The 22,982-nt window shown below is 54.2% G+C and overlaps 2 protein-coding genes across 3 annotated transcripts; both read right to left on the bottom strand.

The window, feature by feature from the left end:
• Positions 1-12,766: 12,766 nt before the first annotated feature.
• On the bottom strand, positions 12,767-13,054 carry SMIM41 (small integral membrane protein 41). Its single transcript, XM_069491224.1, has one exon. The coding sequence runs from the start codon at positions 13,052-13,054 to the stop codon at positions 12,767-12,769; it is 288 nt and encodes a 95-aa protein (XP_069347325.1).
• A 1,824-nt stretch (positions 13,055-14,878) lies between these two features.
• Positions 14,879-20,964, bottom strand: ATG101 (autophagy related 101). 2 transcript variants are annotated; one of them, XM_069490143.1, is made up of 4 exons: positions 20,925-20,964; positions 20,448-20,604; positions 17,698-18,025; positions 14,879-15,569 (listed from the first exon to the last, which is right to left on the bottom strand). In XM_069490143.1, the coding sequence occupies exons 3-4, from the start codon at positions 17,947-17,949 to the stop codon at positions 15,165-15,167; spliced, it is 657 nt and encodes a 218-aa protein (XP_069346244.1). In that variant the 5' UTR covers positions 17,950-18,025; positions 20,448-20,604; positions 20,925-20,964; the 3' UTR covers positions 14,879-15,164. The 2 variants fall into 2 exon arrangements, with proteins under 2 accessions (XP_069346244.1, XP_069346245.1); XM_069490144.1 differs by lacking the exon at positions 20,925-20,964 and adding an exon at positions 20,700-20,918.
• Between the last annotated feature and the right edge of the window lie 2,018 nt (positions 20,965-22,982).

Genomic DNA, 22,982 nt, shown 5'->3' with positions numbered 1-22,982 from the left:
AAAAGGGTTACTCTTGTTTGGTAATGGCATGGTTTCATAAAGAAAATCTGTCAATTTACATTATGTAAATCCAGCAATAGAGCCAACATGACAACTTCCAGGCATAACTATAGAGGCCAGACTACAACTCAAAAATTAAAGTTCAGAATGTATAACATGATAAAACATACCGACGTTAAGTTCAATTAATTTAGTAAAACAGGCTGGTTGAGGTGGCTCATGTCTATAATCCTTGCACCCTGGGAGGCCGAGGCGGGTGGATTGTTTGCGCTCAGGAGTTCGAGCCCAGCCTGAGCAAGAGCGAGACTCCATCTCTACTAAAAATAGAAGGAAATTATCTGGACAACTAAAAATATATAGAAAAAATTAGCTGGGCATTGTGGCGCATGCCTGTAATCCCAGCTACTCGGGAGGCTGAGGCAGGAGGATCACTTGAGCCCAGGAGTTTGAGGTTGCTGTGAGCTAGGCTGATGCCATGGCACTCTAGCCCAGGCAACAGAATGAGACTCTGTCTCAAAAAAAAAAAAAAAATTTAGTAAAACATTACCCGTCTCTAAGCCAATGCAGCCAACTTCCCAGCAGAGCCGGCAAGTCAGGCTTTTGGGCTCCTTCGGCTTGGCCCGAGTCCCCACTCCTCAGCCAACAGCCTAGGCCACTGACCCCCGTCTCCGGGTCAATTCATCTCAGACAACAAGCTTGCCGGGCTGCCACAGAGATTAGCCAAACCAAAGCAAACAAAACAGCCCTGCGAGGAACGAGGAACGGGCTTTCTTTGTGATAACCACGCCAAAGGAAAACCAGCCAAGATCTACGTGCTGCCAGAACCACAGAGCACAATGAGCTTTGGGTAAAAGGGTTACGGCAGAAATGAAATCTGGGACTACATTTCCATCCTGTGTAAAATTCTTGAACATATTTGGCCATTGCTCCATGTAGAAGTTTGTTTCACATAAGTTGTAGTTATGAAATGTGTTTTTTAAATCACTCTTTGGGGGAAAAAATGTGCATTTAAATTTAGTAATGTGGCATTACAATCCTTGGAAATAAAATTAATTTTATACTGTCGTTCTGACGAAGTAAAGGAAATGCACTATCTCAAGCGGCATGATTTAATTTTTTTCTCCAATTCTTCTTCTCTTCCAAAGGGAATGTTTTAGAACGTGTCCAAAAGCATGTCTATTGGAATGGTGGTACCGTGAAATGTACCTTTTTAAAAAAGGAGGGAAGGGGGGGAGGAGGAAAAGAAAAAATTTCTTTGGTTAAATCTGTTTGAAAATCCTCTGTTCCTCTCGTTTGGATTCATAATATTGGCATAGTAATGCCTCTTAAAATCTGCAATAAAGAAGCCTTTTTTCTTTGCTTAACACAATAATCCCCAAATTTATTATATTAGGCCACGGAACCCTTTTTTCAAATAACACCCATTAAAGTCCCTTGGGGCTAGAGGGCCTTGGAACCCACCTAAAGAAACACTGCCTCAGCCTCCAGGGAAGAGTAAGTGGCACATCATCTCCTGCTTTCTGCCAAATGGTTTTGAAATGGTCCTCATTTTCTCAAAGGACAAAGGATGAAACATTGCTTCTACTGTTAATTCATTTCCCTTATGATTCTTGTAGCATCAGGTATATGATAAAGACATTTTAAGCAAAAAGATATTAATACATTCAATATTGGGAACCAACAGGCAGCAAACTGTTCTTCCATTCACCAGCTACCTGTGCATTTGAAGTGGTTGGTTCTGCTCCCAGCATTTCCGTAACTTCTGAAACCATCTCCCAGGTACAAGAGCATGCTGTTCAAATTTTCAACAAATTACACAGCTGTGTCCCTCTCCCCGCTACTTGCACACTAGAGGAGATGTGCTGATCAATTGCTGCAAATCCATGAGGAGTGGTGTCTAAAGAACTGACAGTATTGAAACACTTTGGAGTTATTTCCTCATAAAACTTCATTATTGCTAACTGTGAAATATGAGCACGACAATATCTCTAAGTCTACCAACTGTTCTTGAACTTTGCTGTGACATCTCTCTGAATCTTCTGTTCATGCCATCGGCGTATCATACAATCCACTCCAATGTGCCTCCGTTAGATTCTAGCACATTTCTGGGCGTTAACACGTTTCTTGTTTGAGAAAGCTGAGGGGCTATGATGCACTTACAGTTCCCCCTCCTCCCGCTGCATGATCAAAGCAGAAATTTAAGGGACAACACCATTTGTTCAAAAATATATTTCCTAATGGCCCTCTCTACATGTCGTGCAAAACAGCAAAAATCCCCATCTTAATGGAGTTGACATTTGAGCAGATGGCTCAGGCAGAGACGTTTCCAGCTGATGTAGTAGCTCTCATGAAAACCAGTCCAAGAAGGAGACATATCCATCTTGAGCCAAGTGGTTTTGCAAGGAATGGGTTCAAAGTCATGAAAATAGGAGGATTCCCATAGACTGTCATCTTCAAACCAAGAGTGGCTGTGGTGGGGGTGAGGAGGCTGAGGTTGCTCATGAAGAGAGAGACTCCGGTAGAGAAAGATGAGGCCGGAGTGGAAACAGCAGAGACCTAGGCCAAGGATGCCCCCCTGGATGGGTGCCTGAAGCCTGAGGAAGCAGATTTGCTCGAGGCAAAGTGACTTTGAGGGGACTTCAGAGGGGACAGTGAAGCAAAAGTGTTGGGAGCCTCATATGGTGGAAGGAATGGGCTGGCTGAGCCAAGCGGCCCCTCCCGCTCTGGAACTCTTACTTGATCCTTCACTAAAATACGTCTTACGTGTCCAGTGCAGTGTGTATTGGGCCAGGTGAGGATGGAAGCCAGGGATGGGGACAGCACTCAAGAAGGAGCTGCCCCATCCCCCATAGGCCATCTGTGGATTCCTGGGTGTGAGGGTCCCCAGCCAAAAGACACTCTGGCCCAAGAGCTCATGAGACCAGCTGCCCGGCCTTTCCTCCTCTCCTAGAGCATGAAGAGAGACCCAGGCCACCAGTTTACCCTCTGGTTTGGGTAGAGCACACTGTAGTGGCTTCCTGAGAAAACCGATGACAGAGGTCAATTTTCTAACTCTCCATGAAAGACTGGTTCCGACTGCAGGGGTCTCTAAGGGTCAGGTCTTTGCTCAAGTGCCACCTTCTTGGTGACAGCTTCCCTGATGACACCACTTAAAAATCCCAACCTTCCCCCTACTCTCTCCATGCCCCCTCCCCATTCCACCTTTCTGAATAGGTTGAATTGTGTCTCCCCCAAAAAAGAAAGGTTGAAGTTCTAACCCAGCACTTCAGAATGTGACCGTATTTGGAAGTAGGGTCACTGTGGTTGGAGTTAGTTAAATTCAGATGAGATCATACTGGGCTGGAGTGGCGTGGGCCCCTAAATCCAAAATGACTCCTGTAAGAAAGAAACCTGGAGACACAGACACACAAGGAGAATGTGACAAGGAGACAGATTGGAGGTGTGCAGCTGCAGACCAAATATTGCCAGCCACCACCAGAAGCTAGGAGGAGACAAGGAAGGATCCCCTACAAGTTTTAGAGGGTGCATGGCCCTGCGGACACCGGGACTTCCGACGTGTAGCCTCCAGAACTGTGAGAGAGCGAATTTCTGTTGTTTTAAGCCGCCCAGCTGACTCAGAGCTACAGTCTGCGGTATTTGTTATGGCAGCCCTAGGACACTAATACACCATCTGATATGCTCTATTTTTAAATTGCATATGCAGGTTCGCACCTGTCTCATTTCACAAGAAATCAAGCAGCACAGGGGCAGGGATCTGTCTGTCTGTTCTCTGCTACGTTCTCAGTGCCTGGAGCAGTGCCTGGCCCACGGTAAGTGCTTTCTAAATAGCAGAATGAATGAGGGAGTGAATGAATGAAGCCCCGTGTGCCTCCACAGCCACGGAAGACCCATACCTGGCTGACAGCCTCCTGCTCTCTGCCACTTCTAGGTCTGTCCGAGGAAGCATGGGTGACCCCCAACAACACACTGTGCTTCAGTGAGACGCCAGCCACTTTCCTCTCTGCTCGACCTCACCCCTTTGAACTTTGGCATCACCTGGAACTGGTCCACACGGGCCAGTACTGGGGCTGGACCCAGGACCTGGCTACCTTGGGTGCAGATGTCTCCCAGAGATGCTGGAGAGCAAACAGTAGTCACAGATAGAACCCAAGGCCTGTGCCAGGGAGCAGCGGATTCAATCCCGGGTCGGAAGGGCAGACAAAGACCCCTGGGGAACAGGAACAGGATGGGACTCAGAGCTACAGGGGACTTGAGCTGTAAAGAAATCCAGTGGACTGGTCTCATCTCATTGTGTGAGGGCTGATGAGCGTGGTGGGTGAGCCAGCTTCCAGGGGGCAGCGGCAGGCCAGGGAGACGCCTCTCCATCCTCCCCTCCCAGGGCCTCTCGGAAGAACTTGACCCTCTGTTCATTCAACACACGTTTACTGAGCACCTGCGATGTGCCCAGTGCCACCGGCGAGCACAGGGGCCTTACGTAGCTCAGAGAACAGACACCGGATGTGCACCTAAGCACTGCAGGGACACGCACAGGTGCAGCCCTGGGTGCCACAGTAATGCCCCACAGGGCCCATGAGTCTGGAGGGTGTCAGAAAAGGCTTCCCTGAGGAAGGGGCCTCTCAGACCCAGAGGGGGAGAGAGGGCCAGCCAGACAATGGGCAGAGGGGGCAGGAATAACATCCTCAAAGGCCCAGAGGACTTGAGATGGAGCACATGGGGACAGCCGTGAGAGCTGCAGAAGAGTAGGACCCAAGAGGGCAACAGCTTGGGGACCATCGGACAACGCTGGGCTCCATCCTGTGAGCAAAGGGAAGCCGTGTCGGGGGCGTGTCAAACAGGGAAGTGGCTCGACAGGATATTCCTTCCTCACAACTCTGACGACAGCGTGGAGAATGGGTGGGCTGAGAAGCACCAACAGACATGGGGAGCGGGTGACAGGTGAGGGTGGCAGCCGGGGAGGTGGAACAGAGCTTTCTAAGGACAGAATGGACCATATCTGGTGATGGGCTGGCACGGAGGGAATCGAGGAAGAGGCTGGGGAGGTGGTGGCTCCATTCGCTGGAGAGCATGCAAGGGAAGACATGCCGAACCAAAGCCGCTCGGGCCGTGGGTGTGCCCTGGCACCTTCCGCCCCGGCCGCGGCGTGGGCTCTCCCTCCCGCTCCGTGGGCCCCTGCCACGCTAGCCTCTCGGTGGCCCCTCGCACGCACCAGGCTCATGCCCACCGAGGGACCTTCTTGTCCCTGGGCTGGAACACCGTGCCCCAGCTCTTCCTGGCTAGATCCTCCTCACAGGTCAGGTCTCGACTCAAATGTCACCTTCTTGGAGAGGCTTTCCCTGGCCGCCTTCACAAGTCTTCATCCCATTATCCTGTTTTATCTTCTTGCGCACAGTCACTGTCTGCAATCACCACAGGCATCTGTTCCCAGGTCCCACCAGAATGTCCGTAGGCTCCTGGGGTAGGCACCTCTCTGCCTCACGCACAGTGTGCTCCCCAGTGCCTGGAACGGTGACCGCCCAGGGTGGCTGCCCAGTAAATCTTTGTAGAGTGGACGAATGAATGAACATGGCCTTCAGGGCCAGGTCAGGCTGGGGCTGCTGATTTCGGGACATGGAGGTGGCAGTTTCCGCTCCAGGAGAAGGGGAGAGCGACAGGGGAAGGCCTAGGACAGAACCCTGAGGAACTCAGCCCCTGAGTTTTGGGAGAGGAAAGAGGAGATGCTGGCACAGGACTCTCAAGCAGAGGGGGGGACAGGCAATTGGCAAAAGGCTGCCCAAGGGCACAGACCCTGAAGTGCACATCACCAAGTATCACCACGTGGGTGTTATCATTGCCCCATTTTCCTAATGAGGAAGACAATTCAGAGTACACAGTCGGTGGCAGACCCAGGGATGGGCCCAGACAGTATTGTTCATGCGCCCACAGTCTCAGCGTCTCCCGTCCACGTCACCAAGCATGTTCGAGAGCTGTTCGGAAGCGGGGTGGGGGAGAGCTGGGAGGAGGAGGGGTTGGTGACAGAAGTGGCCAGCGGGAGAGCAGCCTTGGAGCCCCTGGCCCAGGGGCTGCAGCAGGTGGAGACCAGGCTGGAGAGGACTGAGGCCTAAGTAGGAGGCAAGGAAGCAGGGCCGGCAGGCGTGGGGGACTCTTCTGAGAAGCTTGGCAGTAAAGACAAGCGAGACATAGGATAGTAACTGGAGGAGGCCGTGGGTGCAAAAGGGGGCTATTTTAAGGCGGCAGAAACCTGAGTGTGCTTCGCGGGAGTCAGCAGAGCCCAGCTGAGCACCGGCGGCGGCAGTGGCAGGGGCTGCAGGGTGGGGGCGCTCGTCCTCTCCTGCCTCCCTGCTGTGAGGAGGAGGCCGGGCACGGGAGCAGAGGTGGGGAGAGTGGAGGAGGCTTGCAGCAGCGCAGCAGCAGGGGCAGAGACAGCTGGCTGGAGTGCTGGCCAGGCAGTGCCCAGGGTCCAGTGGGGCCTGGTGACTACTCCTGGTGCCCTTGGTCTGCCCGGGGGTTGATGTTCTTTGGGGGCGCTTGGCAGCTCAGGTGCAAGCTCAGAGAACAAAGAGCTGCTGTCCCCCAGGGCTGAGGTTTCCCAGGACGGCTCTGTGGGAGGAGCGAAGTTAGAATAAGGGCAAGAAAGCAGCTGAGGCCATGGGCCCCGCCACCTGAAAGGAAGAGGACGAAAGGGGGGTGGGAAGGGTCTGGGCAGTGAGGAAGAGGAGGGCAAGAGACCACAGTGGAAGTGTCTGGAAGCAAAGAAGTCATGACCTGGAGCACAGAGTCACAAGTGGGGCTCTCAAGGATGGCAGTTCTGACCGGGGACAGGTAGACAGAGGCCCACGGCGGGGAGCATGTGGCTGACGGCTCCAAAGCACTCCAAAGCCTCGCGTGGCTTGGAAGGGAAGCCCGGCAGGCGTGGAGCAGGGAGTGGCTCCTTTTACGTGTTTGTCTCACTTTTTATTGTCTTGTGCACAGGCGAGACACGTGCATGGTAAAGCACTCACACCGTACAGAGGGGGGTGCGAGAAAAACCAACCTGCCCCTCTACCTACGACAGGTCTGCAGGCCCAGAGGGAGCCGTGTCACCACTTTCTTCTGCGTGGGGCTCCTTCTTTCTCGGGCTGAGGGGGAGTAGGGGGTAGCTCACACGGGCTAAGCCTCCCCCACGGTCTCCCTCCAAGGTCCAAGGCTGCGGGCCCCTTCCCAGCACCCCAGAACTGCCGGGGACACGGGTTCTCCTGGTCAACCCCTCAGTTTCCAAAATCCCTCCTCCCTGACTCCAGGAGAGCCCACCCCTCGGCCTCCCTCCCGGCTCTCCGCGTGCCCCCCTCCTGCCCTGCTTTAGGTGCTGGGGGCTACCAGGGCTGCATCCTCAGCTCCCACCTTCTTGCCTCATTCTGATCCATCCCCACAGCTTCATTTTTCCATCTCTTGCAACACCACGGCTCAGAGCACTCTCTCTGCAGAGCTCTGGCCCGACATACCGACTGTCCACCTGTCGGCTCCCCTCACGCTCTCATGCTCGGCGCACCACAGCTGCACTCACCGGCTGCCCGGCCCCGTCTGCAGCAGCCACGGGTTGGTCCATGGCCACCCCAGGACTGAACAGCCCTGCTTTGGGCCCTGTGGTTTGGGGTCGCCCCCCACCTCCACTCCCAACCCAAGTAGAGCATGTGCCCGAGACCCAGAACATTCTATACTGTCAGGATAACACTGCTTCAGAGCTAGCACAGAGTCAAACAGGCCCACTCAAGGTTTGGCCTGCATGACCTGGGGGGTGACCCCCTCTTTCCTAATAGATTTGAACCTGAGAAGCCATAAAGCCAATGTCCTGCCTTGTGTGGAGGCTGAGAACTGACAGCATCAACACTGTGCATTTGCTCTGTGCCAGGTGCTGGGCCGAGGACCCCACACGTGTGATCCTCACAGCCAACCGCACGAGCCACTGCTGCTTTTCCCCACTCTAAAGATGAGGGAACTGGGCCACAGAGAGGTTAAGGACCTTACTCGGGTCACACGGCTAATAGCTACGGGGGCAGAGTTCAAATCCGGGCAGTGTGATCCCAGAACCCTTGCCCTTGGCCAGAAGCTGACACAGTGGCAAGCAGAACAAAGCCAAAGAAGGGGGAGAAACTGAGGCTGCTGCCAGGCCTGCAGCCAGAACCACCCCTAGGCTTTTTAGTTCCATGGGCCAATAAATTCCCTTCGGCCTAAGCCAAATATAGTTGGGGTTTTCTGTAAAGTCAGACCAAAAAAAGTCCTCACTGATAACACATCCTCTCAGTGGGTGGCATTACCGCCAGTTAATCAGGCCAGAAAGCAGGACATCATCCTCCCCCTCCCTCTCCCTCCTCCCTCACGTCCCTCTAGTGACCAAAGCCTGTATTTCCAGCCTGGCCCCTCTCTTGGCCCCTAGTTCAGGTGACCATCATTTTTGCTGGGTTTTGACAACAGCCTCCTGGCTGACTCTTCCAACCTGCTCCCACCCACAGATTGACCCCCCAGTTCTCTAAGATCCAGAGCTTTCCATGTTACTGCCTGCTTGAAACCCTGCAGACACCTCACTACTCCCAGGGTAAGCGTCTGCTTCCAAAGGTCCCCTGCCCCGGTGCTCCGGGGGCTGCGAGAGTGCCCTTACTCCCTTCCACCAGGCGGACGCCCCCTGCTACGCCACCTCCTCTGTGGAGGTGCTGTGCCGACTCCCCAGCAGACTTCTCACTCTGCTCTTGGCTCTTTCCACCTGGGCACTTGTCATTGTCTAGTTTAACTTCAGTTTCACTCTTTCCTGGACTGTGAGCTCTTTGAGGGCAGGGGCTCTGTCCCGTTTATCTCCTCATCCCCACTTCCCAGGGTGTGCCTGGCACAGAGCAATCACTTAATACTCATGGAAAGACGAACAAATAGCGTTCCCAAGAACAGGGTGGGTAGTTCTATGCCCCTACGCCTCTCCTCCTCTCCCCTCTCCTCTTCTCTGGGGATGGTAAGATTCGGGGAAAATAATATGTCACGTGATAATTATAGTGTAGAAATCCTTTTATCGATGGACAAGCACATTACCTATTTGATCAATGACAAACCAACACTGACACCTGCATCTTATGAATGAAGAGACTGAGGTTTAGGAAGGTTTGCAATCTAGAATTCAGTGCATTCACTCACAAAATCCACTCTCCTCTCAAGGCCAGGGTTGCTGGACTCCGAATGAAGCGGTGCTCTTGCCCACACTGGCCACAGCGGGGCAGCCGAGTGCCAGCATGAGTCGCTTTCTGCCCCACCTCACACCGGCTCAGAAAGATCTGGATCTGTGGGTGGAAGAGGAATGGCCACAACCGAGGAGAGACGGGGAGAGGGGCCGTGCTAGGGCTGCTATTTCAGTGTCTGCTAGAAGCAGGTCAAACTGGAGGGGAGTGGGGCACAAACCACTAATTCCAAGAGTCAAGGGCTGGAAACAGACTGGACACTCGAAGCCTCTATCACCAGCATATTTAATAACAAGCCATAGAAAGCGATGGGACATTGCTGGATGGCTGGGGCACCCCAGGCCTCCACATGGGTGACACTGACCCACAGCCCTCAGCAGGGACAGGTAACTGGCCTGTCAGATCCTTGCTGCCCCGCACCAGATGGGAGAGAGGCCCAGCAGGCAGAGGGCACAGCCAGCATCTCTCCCTGCAGCCCCTGCCCCCCAAGCATGCAGGGTGGGGGGCCACTTCAGTGGCTAGGACATGCAGCAGTCACCAAGTGGGCTCCTTCCCTCTGGCAGCGTGGCCCTCCCAAGAGCCCCCCTCCCCCACAACAGGAGTACTCCAGGGTCGCATGGAGCAGGTCAGAGGCAAGAGCGGGGCGCGAGGATTCCAGGTTGAGGTCTCACACAATCCAGGTGTCTCCCAGTCTGTCATCTGCACCAAGAATGCATTGAAGGTGGCAGGGGTTCCCCGGTACGGCAGCTGGAGAGAGAGCTCTCTGGTAGGCAGATGATGCAAGGCCCAGGAATCTGTAAGAGATAGCGCCCCGTCTTTGCTGGAAAGCGAGTTGTGCTATGTGGACACCGAGGCACAGATTGGATAAACCCCTGACAGCCTTTTCCAGCTTAGGGTAAAATTCAAGGGCTGCAGGAAGGTTAAGACCTTAACCCCTCAGCAGCCCAGCACCCCCAGGGACAGTGCAGGCTAACGGAGCTGGGAGTCCTGCTGCCTGGCTTCTCTCCCCATCCCCCACCTCTCACTCCCAGCTGGAGCCTGAAAGGTGAAGAGACAACATCACCACTTCCCAATTTCCCAAATTCTTTCCTCCCCACTCAGTCTGACAGCCTTGACCAGGGTCAGAGTTCCATGGCAAACGTCTCAGTATCTTCCCAAGGAACACTGAGCTCCCCAGCACACCCCACACGCGGCTCTCCAAGCACAGGGCTGAAGGGACAGCAAAGGCAGGAAGTTGGATGACGAAAGCCTTTGCCTACCCCTCTACCCCACCCTGCGCTTCCTGGGTGTGAGCAGACCCGACAGTGCTGGGGGCACGGCCCTTCCCTCCACCAAACCACTCTACACCCCTAACTCCACCGGAACTTGAGCCCAAAGGCCAAGGTTGTCACCCTTCATCTCTGATCCCTCTGCTCTGAGCACTTGGATTTTTTTCCACAGATGGTTATTCCAGCTGACCCTCTGCAGCCCTCTCCACTCAGGGTCAGGCCAGGAACGCTGAGCCCAGCTGGCCGGAGAGCTGCTGCCCAGCATCTGGAAGATGCTGCTATTGCCAGGAGCAAGAAGGTATCTAATGAGGCTGCTGGGGAAGTGGGGACCGGAAGGGGACAGTGGCACAGGGCTTGGGGTTCGAGTCCCTGGCTTGACCTGTGAACTGCACAACAAATGCATCAGCATCTCAAGAGTGACGGGAAGGCAGAGGAAGGGAGGGTGGATGGAGCAAGATGGGAGACCCAAGCATGGCGGGAATGAGCCTGGACTTGGAATCAGAAGCCCCAGGGCCCATCCAGCTCTGTCACTCACTTGAGCATGTCACTTACTTTTCTCTGAGCTTCGCATTTGTGAAATGAAGGGGTTCAGAGTGATCCGGACACCCTCCATCCCAGCTGGGGAAGGGGAGGCGAGCACGGGGTGCAAAGGGTATCAGGGAGAGGGCTGGAGACCCTCAATGCTATAAGGGGAAGGAGTCCCCCCACCCTCAGGACACAGCAAAGTGGGGAGAATGCCCCTGGGCCCAGACCACCACCCTGTGCCAGGAGCAGTAACCACACACCCCCTCGCTGCCCTGGACAGCTTTCTCCAAGGGGGCAGGGGTGGCATCCCCGAGGTGAGAAGTCCGAAGCTCAGCAAGGCCTTTGTGGCACAGCCACCCGGGATTAGCGCCAAATCCTGGGCCGCTCAGCAGGGATCACACGTCGTAGTCGGCTTCACAGCTGCTTCGCTGCACCTGCCCACACCCTCCCCTGCCCATCACCAGCCCCTCCTCACACACACCCTGCCTGGCTCCCTCTCAGGGGAAATGGGTACCCTGCCTGTGCCCTCGGCAAGCAGGGGAGGGGCTCCCGAATGGGACGGTCAAGAGTGATCAGAGTCACCCTCAACAACACCCACCCCCAGAAACCCCCGGGAGCTCCTAGGTACAAAACTGAACAGAGGCGAGGGACAGTGGAGACTTCTCCCTGCCTCCCTGACCCAGCCCCTGTGGCTCTGCCCAGGAGGCCTTGGCCTGGAGTTACCTTGTCCTTGGGGCCACCCAGGCCCTTCCCTCCAGATGGTTCCTGTCCTTGGAGAGACAGAGGCAGGAGACCCAGACATTGTTAAAATGGCCCCACAGCTGGGAATCCTCAGCTCCACTCTTGGAGCAACGTGCTCCTAATGCCCCCAGCCGTCGGGAACCTTGCCATCGACACCCCCGACACACACCCCCACACAGCTCCTTGCTCTGAGCCACATCTGTCCCCCCAGCCTGAACAGGGGCACACCTTCCCCTTCCCCAGTGCCATCCAGGCCCCTGGCTCTGCCCCAAATGCAACCACACTCCCAAGCCTGCCTCAAAAGGGAGGCAACACTGTGGATCTCACTCGAGCTCCCTTCAGGGAAAAAGCTTCAGGAAGGAGAGGAAGCTGAAGCCAAAGGTTTATGGCCGTGCGTCTCAGCCTCCAGCGGAATGGGCAGTGCTGGGGCACCGCTGAGCTGGGCCTCAGCGCCGGTGGTGCTGGGGCAGGTGCCCAACGCAGGCAGAGAGCAGGCGCGGGGCTGAAGGGCTCCAAGGCACACTGTGGCCCCCCACGCTCCCTCCTCTTTGATCTGTCTGCCTCCCCCTTTCCCACAGTCACACAGTGACCCACTGTTCCTAGAAAAAGGACAGAAGGAGGGCCCGTAAGATGGGAAGAGGGGGGCCACTGCAGGAAGGCAGGAGGGACATCCTGGAAGCTGGGAGGGGCGTCCTCCTCCCTCTGATCCCTCACACCTGGGGTAGCTGCAGCCTCACCCCTGTGGATTTACATAGCTGGGAACCAGAGTCGCTGGAGAGCTGATTCTGCAAAGGCAGTTGCCCTGGCTGCGCCCAGAGAAGCCCCCTCAGTAGGGAGGTTACCGTCCTCAACCCCACCCCGTGCACGCGCCCCCACTCCCTCTACGTTGCCGCTCTCACCTGTGCCCTGTGCCGGGCGCGCCACATCGGGGGAAGATACAGGCTGGGCAATAGCTGTCTAGCTGTCGGGCGTGCTGCGGACGACACCGAGCGAAGCCCGGGACTGTTGGAGGCTGCAACCCTGAGCGCAGCCGGGCGCCTAGTTGTCGTTGTCGTCCTCGCTGTCGCCTCCACTGGCCCCGCCGGGCTCAGCCTCGTGGGACGCTCGCTGCTCGCGCGCCAGCAGCGCTGTGAGGCCCTGGGCCCGGAGGAGGAGGCCACCGCCCAGAAACAGGACACCGCAGAGCACCAGCAACGACAACACGCCCAGCACCGCCGCCTGCACCACGCGAGGCCCCTCAGGGGGCTCCAGCGGCTCCCGGGACTGGTTGCAGCAGGAGCTCAGCCAGGCGGCCCAAGCCGCGGCGCCCCCCTGAGAGCCGTTCATGCTCCAGCGCCGGCTGCCCAGATGTGCGTGGGACCGCCAGATGTGCGGGAGCCGGGCTGGCGGGCCGGCAGCGGTGCGCGGGGAGGGAAGCAAGGGGCGGATCCCAGGCGCCCTAGGCCCCCACCCCTTGGGCCGAGGGAGTGTTTGGCCTTCCAAGACAAAGAGCTCCTCCAGTGTGGACTATGACCCCTTTTCCACAGAATCGGACTCCTGGGCCCGGTTATTTCTTCTTGTCCGCAAAGCCCACACACCCACCCGTGAGAATCCAGCCAGGCAAACCTAGGAGCCCTGTCCCCAAGACTCTCCCTCTCACTTGGCCAAGAAGGCTGAGAGGTAGCACCTGTCAGAGCCCTGAAAAGATCCTCTGACTCCATCCTAGGTGCTAGCTCTGAGCAGGACACAGGACAAAAGTGACCCCCATTCTTGGGCTTTTTGTCCCTAGACCAAAGGTCTATACTGCTAGGTGGCCTGGCTGGCTGCTGGGACCAGGCAAATGGCAGCCTGAGGGATCTGAGGGATTCATACCCTTCCTCTTCCATCGCCCCCTTTGAGAGCCTCCTGGAGCTGGACAAGAAGGCCAGTGCCTCCTCCAGACCCCACAGCAGGGAGAGAAATCACAATGCCAAAAGGGATGGGGATGTTACTGTCCTGTCCACCAAGGCCAGCTGGCTACCAACTGGGTGTCCCACGGCCAAGCCAGGGTGGGAGAGTAGGGCAGAGTCTGCAGAAAAGTAAAGTCTGGGAACGCTGACATGGAACCAAGACCCTCCTGCCCAGGTATCCTGAAAACTTCTGCAGCAAACCTTGAGTCCTCTTTTTAAAAATAAAGTCACTGCCAACCAATCCCTATACCAGTCAACCCCTCACAAGGGATGAGATTAGCTGACCGTCAGCTGGGAAGAAAATAGGAAGACTCCTCAGACTGCAGCAGGCCAGATGGGGGTCACATGCTGTCAAGGGTTTGCTGGGAATGGGCCTTCCCCATCTACAACCCCCCTCCTGAGTCCTCAACTCTCTGATACCCCAGAGATCCAGTGGGATGTCACAAAACCTGTCATGGAATATCACGTGGCCAAGGGTGGCTTGGAATGGAGAACACATGAAAACACTTCCTGGCCATCCTGGCTACCTACCCTGCTCCAGGACCCTGGGCAAGACCCCCCCACCCCCCCTTCTCCCTTAGCACCCCTCCCTACACACCAGGTAGTCTGGTTAGAACTGCCCCAAACATAACCAAAACACATTATAAAATATGGAAAAACTCAATGAAAACACAGCACACAACAAACACTTGAGTACGCTTGTGTGAAAAGGAGTATGAGTTACCAAAGCAATGTCCTAACAACCACGTGAGGACCGGCCTGGAGGAAGTGTCACCAGATGCCAGTCTCCACCTGGCCATCCTCTCCAGAGAGAGACCCCATACCAAACGACCTTTCTGGTGCACATGGGACCTGTGTGTGTTCTATGAAGACACAGAAGGTACTCTCTGGGGCCAGCATGAAACAAGACCTGATAATATAAAGACAGCTTCCTTAGGAAGGGAGGAGAAATAACTCAGTCACATCCAAAAGCAACAGACCCTCACCCCCTGCCCTCATTCATGGGCTGGTCATGGTCATATCTGGGTGGGTAACACCTGCTTATGTGAATGTCCAAAGAAGTGCAAAATCTGTCAGTTTTAATCTATCTTAAATCCCATCCACCCACTCCCCTCACCTTGGAACAATACCTTCAACGCACACCTGTGTCTTCATGGGGACGCCAGGACACGTTAACGTTTCGGGGCAGAACACAGCCAAGGGAGAGATGGCTCAACCCAAACTCACATTCTCAACTTTATTCACCATCCTAGTGGTGGCTCTTCTGTACAGTGGAAAAGGAAGGGGGCCCTCCCCAGGGGTGTGGAGAGACAGTGTAGGCAGGACTTGACCGTCAATAAAGGTTAAGGGGATGACCAAAGGCTGGCAACCGCAAAACAAGGAAGCCAAGGGCTGTCCCTTCCAAGTCTCACCAAGGACCAGCTCCAGAGCCCCAAGGGCCTAACAGTACAATCCACAGAAGCCAAGGTCTGGGAGCCATCAAAGAGCTCCCATGGCTCCAGCAAGGCCTAGAGGGCAAGGGTGTCTTTGATCAGCCTGCGCATGGTGGTGGTGACCGAGGTGCCCAGGGCATCAGTGATTTGGAAGGAGATCTTGTAGAGGTAGGGCTGCACGTCCCGCAAGCCTGTGTCAAACACGTTATCCACCTCGGACTGCGTGGGCATCTTGGGCAGGTACTCATGCCGGTTCATCACCTCCACGATGTTGATGATCTTCTCGCAGAGTTTCTCGCCCACCTTCTCCCGGCAGATCTGCCGCTCCTGCTCTGTGGCCAGGGCTACCACGTGCACCTTGACTGTCCACACTTCCCATGGGATGCACTCGTCTGAAAAAGGCCAGCGAGACTTCTTCTTCTGGTAGAACTCCAAGGACATCTGGCCCAGCCCATCCCCACCGGAGTTGCGCAGTGCATCCTGGGGAACAAGGGGTAGGAGGTGAGCAAGCCCATGCCTCTGAAGAGTTCATGCCCCGTGAGGGCCTGCTTCCTATGCCCAGGAATTACTCTCAGCTCCATTAACCCTTTAGGGGTGGCAGGCAATGAGACCCACAGAGTAAAGGACTCGTGTGAAGTAATACAGCAAATTGCCAGCCTGAAATGGAACAGTTCGAGCAAACCAATGAAATCTGTCTCCAAGCCCAACTCCTCCAGCTTTGTTAAGAATTGATGCCATAATAACTACTGACCTGTGGGCACTTACTCTGTGCCAGGAACTTTACACACAACCCCACCGGCTCCCCTTAACAACGCCACGCCTGTGAACACTGCACCAGGCTTTGAATCCAGACTGTCTGATTTCACCTTTACATGAAGGGCCTTCTCCTTCCACAGCCCACCCCCTGACCCCTATCCCTCCAAATGTTCTCCCAAATCACCCCCTTGCCCACATCTCCTTCTTCTAGGTAAACCCTATTTGCCTTCTCCACTGCCAATTAAACAGGGTCCTACTTCATTCATTTTATGACAACCCAAATCCAGAGTCTCTTTTAAAAGAGTAAGAAGAGGAGACTATAAAGCCTAATGATCCTTGCTTAGAAAGAGGGAAAACTTTCAGACTTCCCAAGGGGTTAGCAAAAACAAAAAAAAAAGAAAGAAAGAGGGAAACCAAGGGAACAGAACAGAGACGGGAAGTCGAAGGACAGACCAGACCTGTCTGCTTCTCCTTCTCCTCCTCTGAGAAGCAAATGAGATGATCTAGCCCAGTGATTCTGCCCTTCCCACCCCATGGGCATGGGTGGCCCCATACTCCTCCTCTGAGGGCAGCTGGGACCCTGAAGCACCTCTCCCTCTGAGTCAGCGCCAACCCCGGGGTAAGGATGCCTCTTTCAAATCCTGACCTGCCCATCAGGTAATAGTCTCTCCTTTGTGGACAAACCAGGTCATGTGACCTCGAATGGCCAACACTGCTGTAATGCTTGCTGTGTGCCAGGCTCTGTTTCAAACACGGGACGCATCTGACTCATTTAGTCCTTGCAATACATACACTGTATGAGGAAGGTACAATTCTCATTCCAGTTTTACACACAGAGAAACTGAGGCCCAGATGAGTGGAGTCACTTGCCCCAGGTCACACACTTGCTAGGTGGTAGAGGCTGGCTCCAGAGTCCACACTCTTAACCACTCTGCTCTACCTACCTCTCACAGACATTGGAGGATAGAGAGCTGAATGCTACTGTCTCTCCTGAAGGCTGACTAGGAAACACCTCTTACGAATTTGCCCTTTCTGAGCTTGGAAGGGATGACGGAGAGTGGCTTTCTGAGTGCTGTGGTCTGGGAGAGGGCTCCCCCTGACACTAGGCAGCCCCCTGCAATGAGCACAGAGCACCTGGTACAGTGCACGGGCTCTGCAAACATCTGTGGAATGAAAGTCAGACGCATAGCCCTCTTGCTCTGACCAGAGCAGGCACCTTAAAAAAAGAAAAATTCCCTTTGTTACTTTAAAATTTAAAGATACCCACTCATTGAAATGGGGAAACACTGTGGCTCTGAATGAAGACAATATTAAAACCACACTGCCATTCCCACCACCTGAAGTGACCAACATCAGCAGTCTGGTGTGTCCCTTCCACATGTCTCTCCATGCCCACACATACACAAACACATGCCACACTGCCCAAAGGGACATTCCATCTTGAGCCAAGCAATCCTCCCTCTGAGGGAGTTTCCTGTGGGAAAGGCCAACTGGTGAAAAAAAAAAAATGGAAGCAGAAAGAAGGTGGCAGCAGAGAGAGCCGTGGAGCCAGAGCTGTGGTCAAGACCAAAGGAGAAACTGATCTTCCAAGAAGACCTGAGCACCCATGCCACAGGGGCTTGGGGTCTCCCTTCTTCCTCAGATATTTCCATGAGTGACCCCCGCCCCCGCCACCAACCTCCACACAGACACACACAAGCCCTCCTCCCCGAGGGGAGCTCTCAACACGCCTGTTCCTTAGAACTCAAAAGAACCTGACCCACACACTCGGGAAGAGTAGGCTGTTCCAACAGCAAGCCAGGGTGGAAGGGCATTCAAGGCCCACCTGCCACCTGCTGTGCCGCACCCCTACCTTGAATTCCCCGACAACCTTGCGCAGGGCACGGTCCAGTTCCTCAGAAGAGACACGCACGTAGGTGAAGTCGATGAAGTCACAGTCGACATCCTGGGTGCCCACGGTGCCGATGGAGTACGTGCCCTCCTTCTTGTAGTGGAACTTGCCTGTGCTCCGGTGCAGGAGCACCGTGTGCAGCACAGCCAGCATGGCCTCCTCCACCTGCCGCCCCTCCACCGACACCTCCAGCACCTCTGAGCGACAGTTCATCCTGCAGCCAGCGGCCCACACTAGGGTGAGGGACAAGGATACAGACAGGAGAGCTTCACCCCACCCAGGGGCCACCCTGTAAGAAGAGCCCAGGTCAGAATGATGACACCTTCTGAATGATGTGCAGCGTTACCTGTTTGCTTCCTTCTAGGCTCAGCTCGGCTTCTGCCTCCACTGGCCCTTCTCTACACTTCGGCAGCACATACTATCAGAGAATAACAAACTCTCAGCATCAGAAAGGGCAAGAGCTTCAAAGTTACCAGCCCAAACAACCAGCCAAGGCCAGGAGTCCATTTATGACATTCAGTGCAGTGTACAGCAAGTGCTCATTACGCAACATCTGTCAGGCCCTGGCCATTCAAAGGCAAGGATAGCCCCTGCCCTTGAGAAACTGATAGGATAAAAGAGAAACAGGCAAGTAAACATTTTCACAATGGTGACAGCACGAGGTAGGGGTAGGAAGAAAAGGAAGATTAGAATCTGATTTCCTGGGACCTTGAATGACCAGGTTAAGGCATTTGGACTCTGTCCTGAGGGCAGTGAAGTCAATGCATGACTGTGCCAAGATCAAACGTGGGCATCAGAAAGCTACCTCTGGCCAAAGGGCAAAAAATGGCTCTGAACTGTTTTGGGGTCAAATTGCTCTGAAAAGTCAATGAAGCTATGAAAGTTGGGCTTTAAAACCTGACACATGCATATACACATGAAATCTCACGTACTTCCAGAGCCATCCACAGACTCCAGGGTAAAAACTTGTGGATTTAAGGCACAAAGGCTGGGCAAGGAAACCAGTTAGAGGCCACTATAGTAGCGGCAGTGACAGAAGCAGCATAATTAGGTACGGGGGAGTGAAGTGCAGAGTGTGGGAGTTTTCACATCCAACAGCCTGGGTTTGAATCCCAGCTCTCCTACAGCTGGCTCTGTGACCTTAAGCAAATTACGCGACCTCTCTGAACCTCAGTTTTCTCATCTGTAAATTGGGATGGTAATGAGGACTAATTAAGGTAACACACATAAAGCACAGTAGAATAGTAGCTAAGAACGATGACTTGAGAGCCAGACAGCCTGGATTGGAGCCCCAGCTCTGCCATTTGCTGCCTGGATGATCTTGAGCAAGCTGCTTAACACCTATGTGCCTCAGTTTCCCCATATATAAAAAAAGATTATAATAGCTACCTTGGAAAGATTGTCTCAAGGAATGAATGAGTTAATATCTATAAAACACTTAAAGCAGTATCTGACAAGTAGTAAACATTCACTAAGTATGAGCTGCCATAATTCATTATTACATTGTTATTGTCGAGAGATGATGCAACCCTATACCACACTGGTGGAGGGAGTGGAGAGGGAACAGACTTGAGAACCAGAACTTAGTAAGTAACCAAATATGAGCCCAGAGGCAAACGGAAGAGTCAAGTTTCTTAGCTGAGTGTTCAGCTGGCAAACTTTCCTGAACAGGGAACTCACTACCTCTCACAGCAGACCATTTCATCTTGGGACAGTTGTATTCAGTTATTCCTTCTACTGAAGGAATCTGTCTCTTAACACTTCAAACCCCTGGTTTTGGTTTTGAGATCAAGCCACACAGAATAGGTTTCACCCCTTTTCCACAAGAGAGCTTTTATTTAGAGGCAGCCCTTCTGTCACCCCACACTCCTTCTACAAGGTAAAGGTTCTCAGTCCCCCATATACATGCCTGCTCCAAGTCACATCTTATCTCCTCGGGGTCCTCCTCTAAGTATATTTCAGTTTGCCTCTGCCCCTCTTAAACCCTGGTGCTCAGCACAAGACATGGAGCAGCAATCTGTGGACTGCTGAGAAATCAGGCTGGCTCTGCCTCTCGCCTGGCAACCAGCTCAGGTCTACCTGTACTATCAGGTTTTATTCTTGTCTCTCTTGCTAGACAAACAGTTCCTTGAGGAAAGGGACTACATTCTGCGCATCACTCTAAACTCAATTCCTAGTACCTAGTACAAAGTAACTGCTCAGTTCATCCTAACCCTTGAAAGGAATTCCAGGTCCTTTCAAGGGTTGCTGGATTAGTTTCTCCTACAGTCTTGGATCAAGGATGAGAAGGGATCTCTTGCTCAGTTCTGCCTTCTAGTTTAATTCCCTCCAGCAGTTTCCTACCTAAAGACTCCCAGCTCTGGTCCAGCTCTTTCTTACAGACTTTTCCCTCTCGTGTCTCCCCACCATCTTTCATACATGCCATACATGTCCTCACTTTTGCCCCAAGTTCAGGCTTTTCTCTAATTCTCAGTGCTATTCTAGGATCCCTCCTCCAGGCAGGCAGTCCTGACCAACTCCACTCTCTTTCCCATAGCAGCCACGTCTGGTCTATGATGAGCCTGTTGTCCCCCTCAACACCCCTACGGTGAGCAGGGGAGCTCGCCAGAATAGGGCCTGGAAAGTGTCATCCCTCTGGTCCCCCCAAGTAGCAGAGGTTAACTGACGCCTTCTCGGAGCCAGGCTGGAGATTAGGTCACTACTATTCCCACCTTATGCACAAGGGCTGGAGCACAGGTTACTCAGGCTCGGATCATGACCTTCCTCCTCTTCCTCCACCACCTCCTCACGCCCAGGTACGACCTCCGCAGGTACGACCTCTGCAAGCACGCTCCAATCTCGCACGGACGCTGAGCCACGAGAGACGGACTAAAAGCAAAAACAAAGCATCATGAGCCTGGAGCGGGACGCAGGAAGGACTTGCCGCCTGGGTCCCGTTTCTCCCACCGCCACCACGGGCGAACCTCCAGGGTCCCAGGAACAAGGTAGGAGCTGACTCCTCTCCTCGGATGTCTCGGGGGCGGCGCCCCGCGCCAAGCCTAGCCGGCCTGGGGAGTTCCAGGCGCGCCCTCACTCCCGCCGCCCCGGGGAGCGCCCGCGCTTGCACAGGGCAGAGGACAGACGGCTAGAACAGCGCTCTACCTCCCGGAGACCCGCCGGCGACCCGCCCACCACGCCGCCGCTCTCACCGCGGACGCCAGACCACCACGGCAGGAGGCGGCGCCGGACCCGGAAGTGCGTGCCCCCGCCCGCGGCCCGGGAGGGTCTATCTTTTCCGGCGGCCTCTGGCAGGGGGCCGTGCCCAGCGCGGCCGAGCCCGACACAAACGCAACTGCCCAGGTCGTCTGCAAACTTATATTTGCACACAAATGTAGTCACATATTGACATATAATTTGGGTTATGCTTTTTTCTTGATTATCGTTCGGACTTTAAGATTTGGTGGTGAGAAGTATCCCCCTCATTTGGACGAGTCCATTCGCTCCCACCACCGAGAACGCTGTTGCGCTTCGGCCGGGACAACTCACTTCCGCCATAGAGTCTCGAGGGAAGGAGCGGCCGGCAGGCGCTGCGCCGCCTCCTTAGGCGGAGAGGAGTCATCGGCTGCGAGCCCGGCCCGGGACCGAGACGTAGTCCCAGCTCCGCGCTGAGAGGCCTGGAAGGGGCACCGGTCCCCACAAGAGGAAGGGCATACCATTTGGGGACAGTTCCTGGAGAGGAGCCCACGCCAGTGTGCTGCAAGACGCCGAGTGGATGGCAAAACGTGAGCTTGTCCAGTGTGCATGTAGACAGGATCCCTGGCCTCGACCCACACAAAGATGCTGGAGAAAGGGCCTTAATCAGAATCTCTGAGTGTTACCTCCATACAGCAGCACCAGCGTTCTTGTAAGCCTTGTCATTCTGCCATAGTTTCTCTATGTGACCCTTGACATCACTCATCCTTTCCGATTTTCTCCCCTGTAAACAGGGAGCTGCTGTGAGGATCACCAGAGATGACTCACATACAAACCTTCGCGACCTGTAAAGTTTAGTATGAATATGAGTGCATTTTTAGTTCTGTATAACTTTCTGGGATCGTGTTTGGTTCTCCATGTAGATTGCAAGCCCAAGGCAGACGGGGGTTTGTCAGTTGCTCTGAGAATGCCTACAGAGCCTGGCGTGCACCCACCTCCAACAGGAGGCACTCCCGAGTCGTTACTTGGGGATTAAGATGCTCATTTTCCCAACACACACTTTATCTCCCAAACCAGTAAATGGATAACATTTACTGAGTGGAATGGAAAGGGCATGATTCTGAATGCCTTATATATATAAAAATTTTAACCTGATTCCAATCAATCCTATCACATAGATAAGAAATTGACACTAGGAGACGTTAAGTAACCTGCCAAAGTCACTCAGGAAATGGCAGACTGGGGTTCAAATCCAAGGCTCTTGACCACTACAGAAGCTCTCTCTCTGGCTTCTTCAGCCGCCCCTTTCCATGCACTACTGCTCTCCAGTAGCTGCACCCACCAGAGCAGTGCTGGTAAATGTCTAACACCTGCTCCCTGAACGGAAGTGCCTTGATTTGCCAATTTCCTACCACGGCTGTAGGACATCACTGAATGCAGACTCGGGAATGAATGAATGATTACATCTTGATGGTCGGGAGTACAATCGGCTGTTGAGTGCCAGTACCAGCTGGCTCCAGCACACCACCGTCACCTCCAGAGGAAGGGGTCCTCTGGCTAGCCTTCTTCCTCTTCATCTGTTCCCTCTCCCCTTTCTTTCCTCCCCACAGTTCTGCCCTTCTTCAACCCTTGCCTCTGTCCCAGTTGTGGGTGCCTTTCCCTGGGCAGCCTGGGAATATCCCCAAGGCCTGGGGAAAGAGGAAGCTGCCTGCCCTACAGACCAGCAACCTGTTCTGGAGCCTGCACAAAACCAGGAGGCGATCAGGGGAAAATATTGAGAGGAAGGGTCTTTGAGGAGTCAAAGGAGGGGGGTCCAGGAAGGTTGGAACCAGTCCTGGGGTGGGGGAGAAACCAGAGCCTAACCCCCAGAGCCTGCCAGTGAGTGAGGAGAGTGACTGACCTCTCTCCACCCCCAACACACTTCATCTCAGGGCCCTTTGCTGCCACTAGCCTGATATCATCATCATCATCATCATCATCACCATCACTACTACCAGGCATTGAGCCTTACCAGGAACCATACTAGAACTTCACAGGCACTACTATGCTGATTTTTCCAACTACCTTTCAAGGTA

Source organism: Eulemur rufifrons, chromosome 16, assembly GCF_041146395.1.
Source record: "Eulemur rufifrons isolate Redbay chromosome 16, OSU_ERuf_1, whole genome shotgun sequence".
NCBI classification, from domain to species: Eukaryota; Metazoa; Chordata; class Mammalia; order Primates; family Lemuridae; genus Eulemur; species Eulemur rufifrons.
Note: the sequence above shows the minus strand (reverse complement) of the source record. Positions and strands in the feature narration are given on the sequence as shown.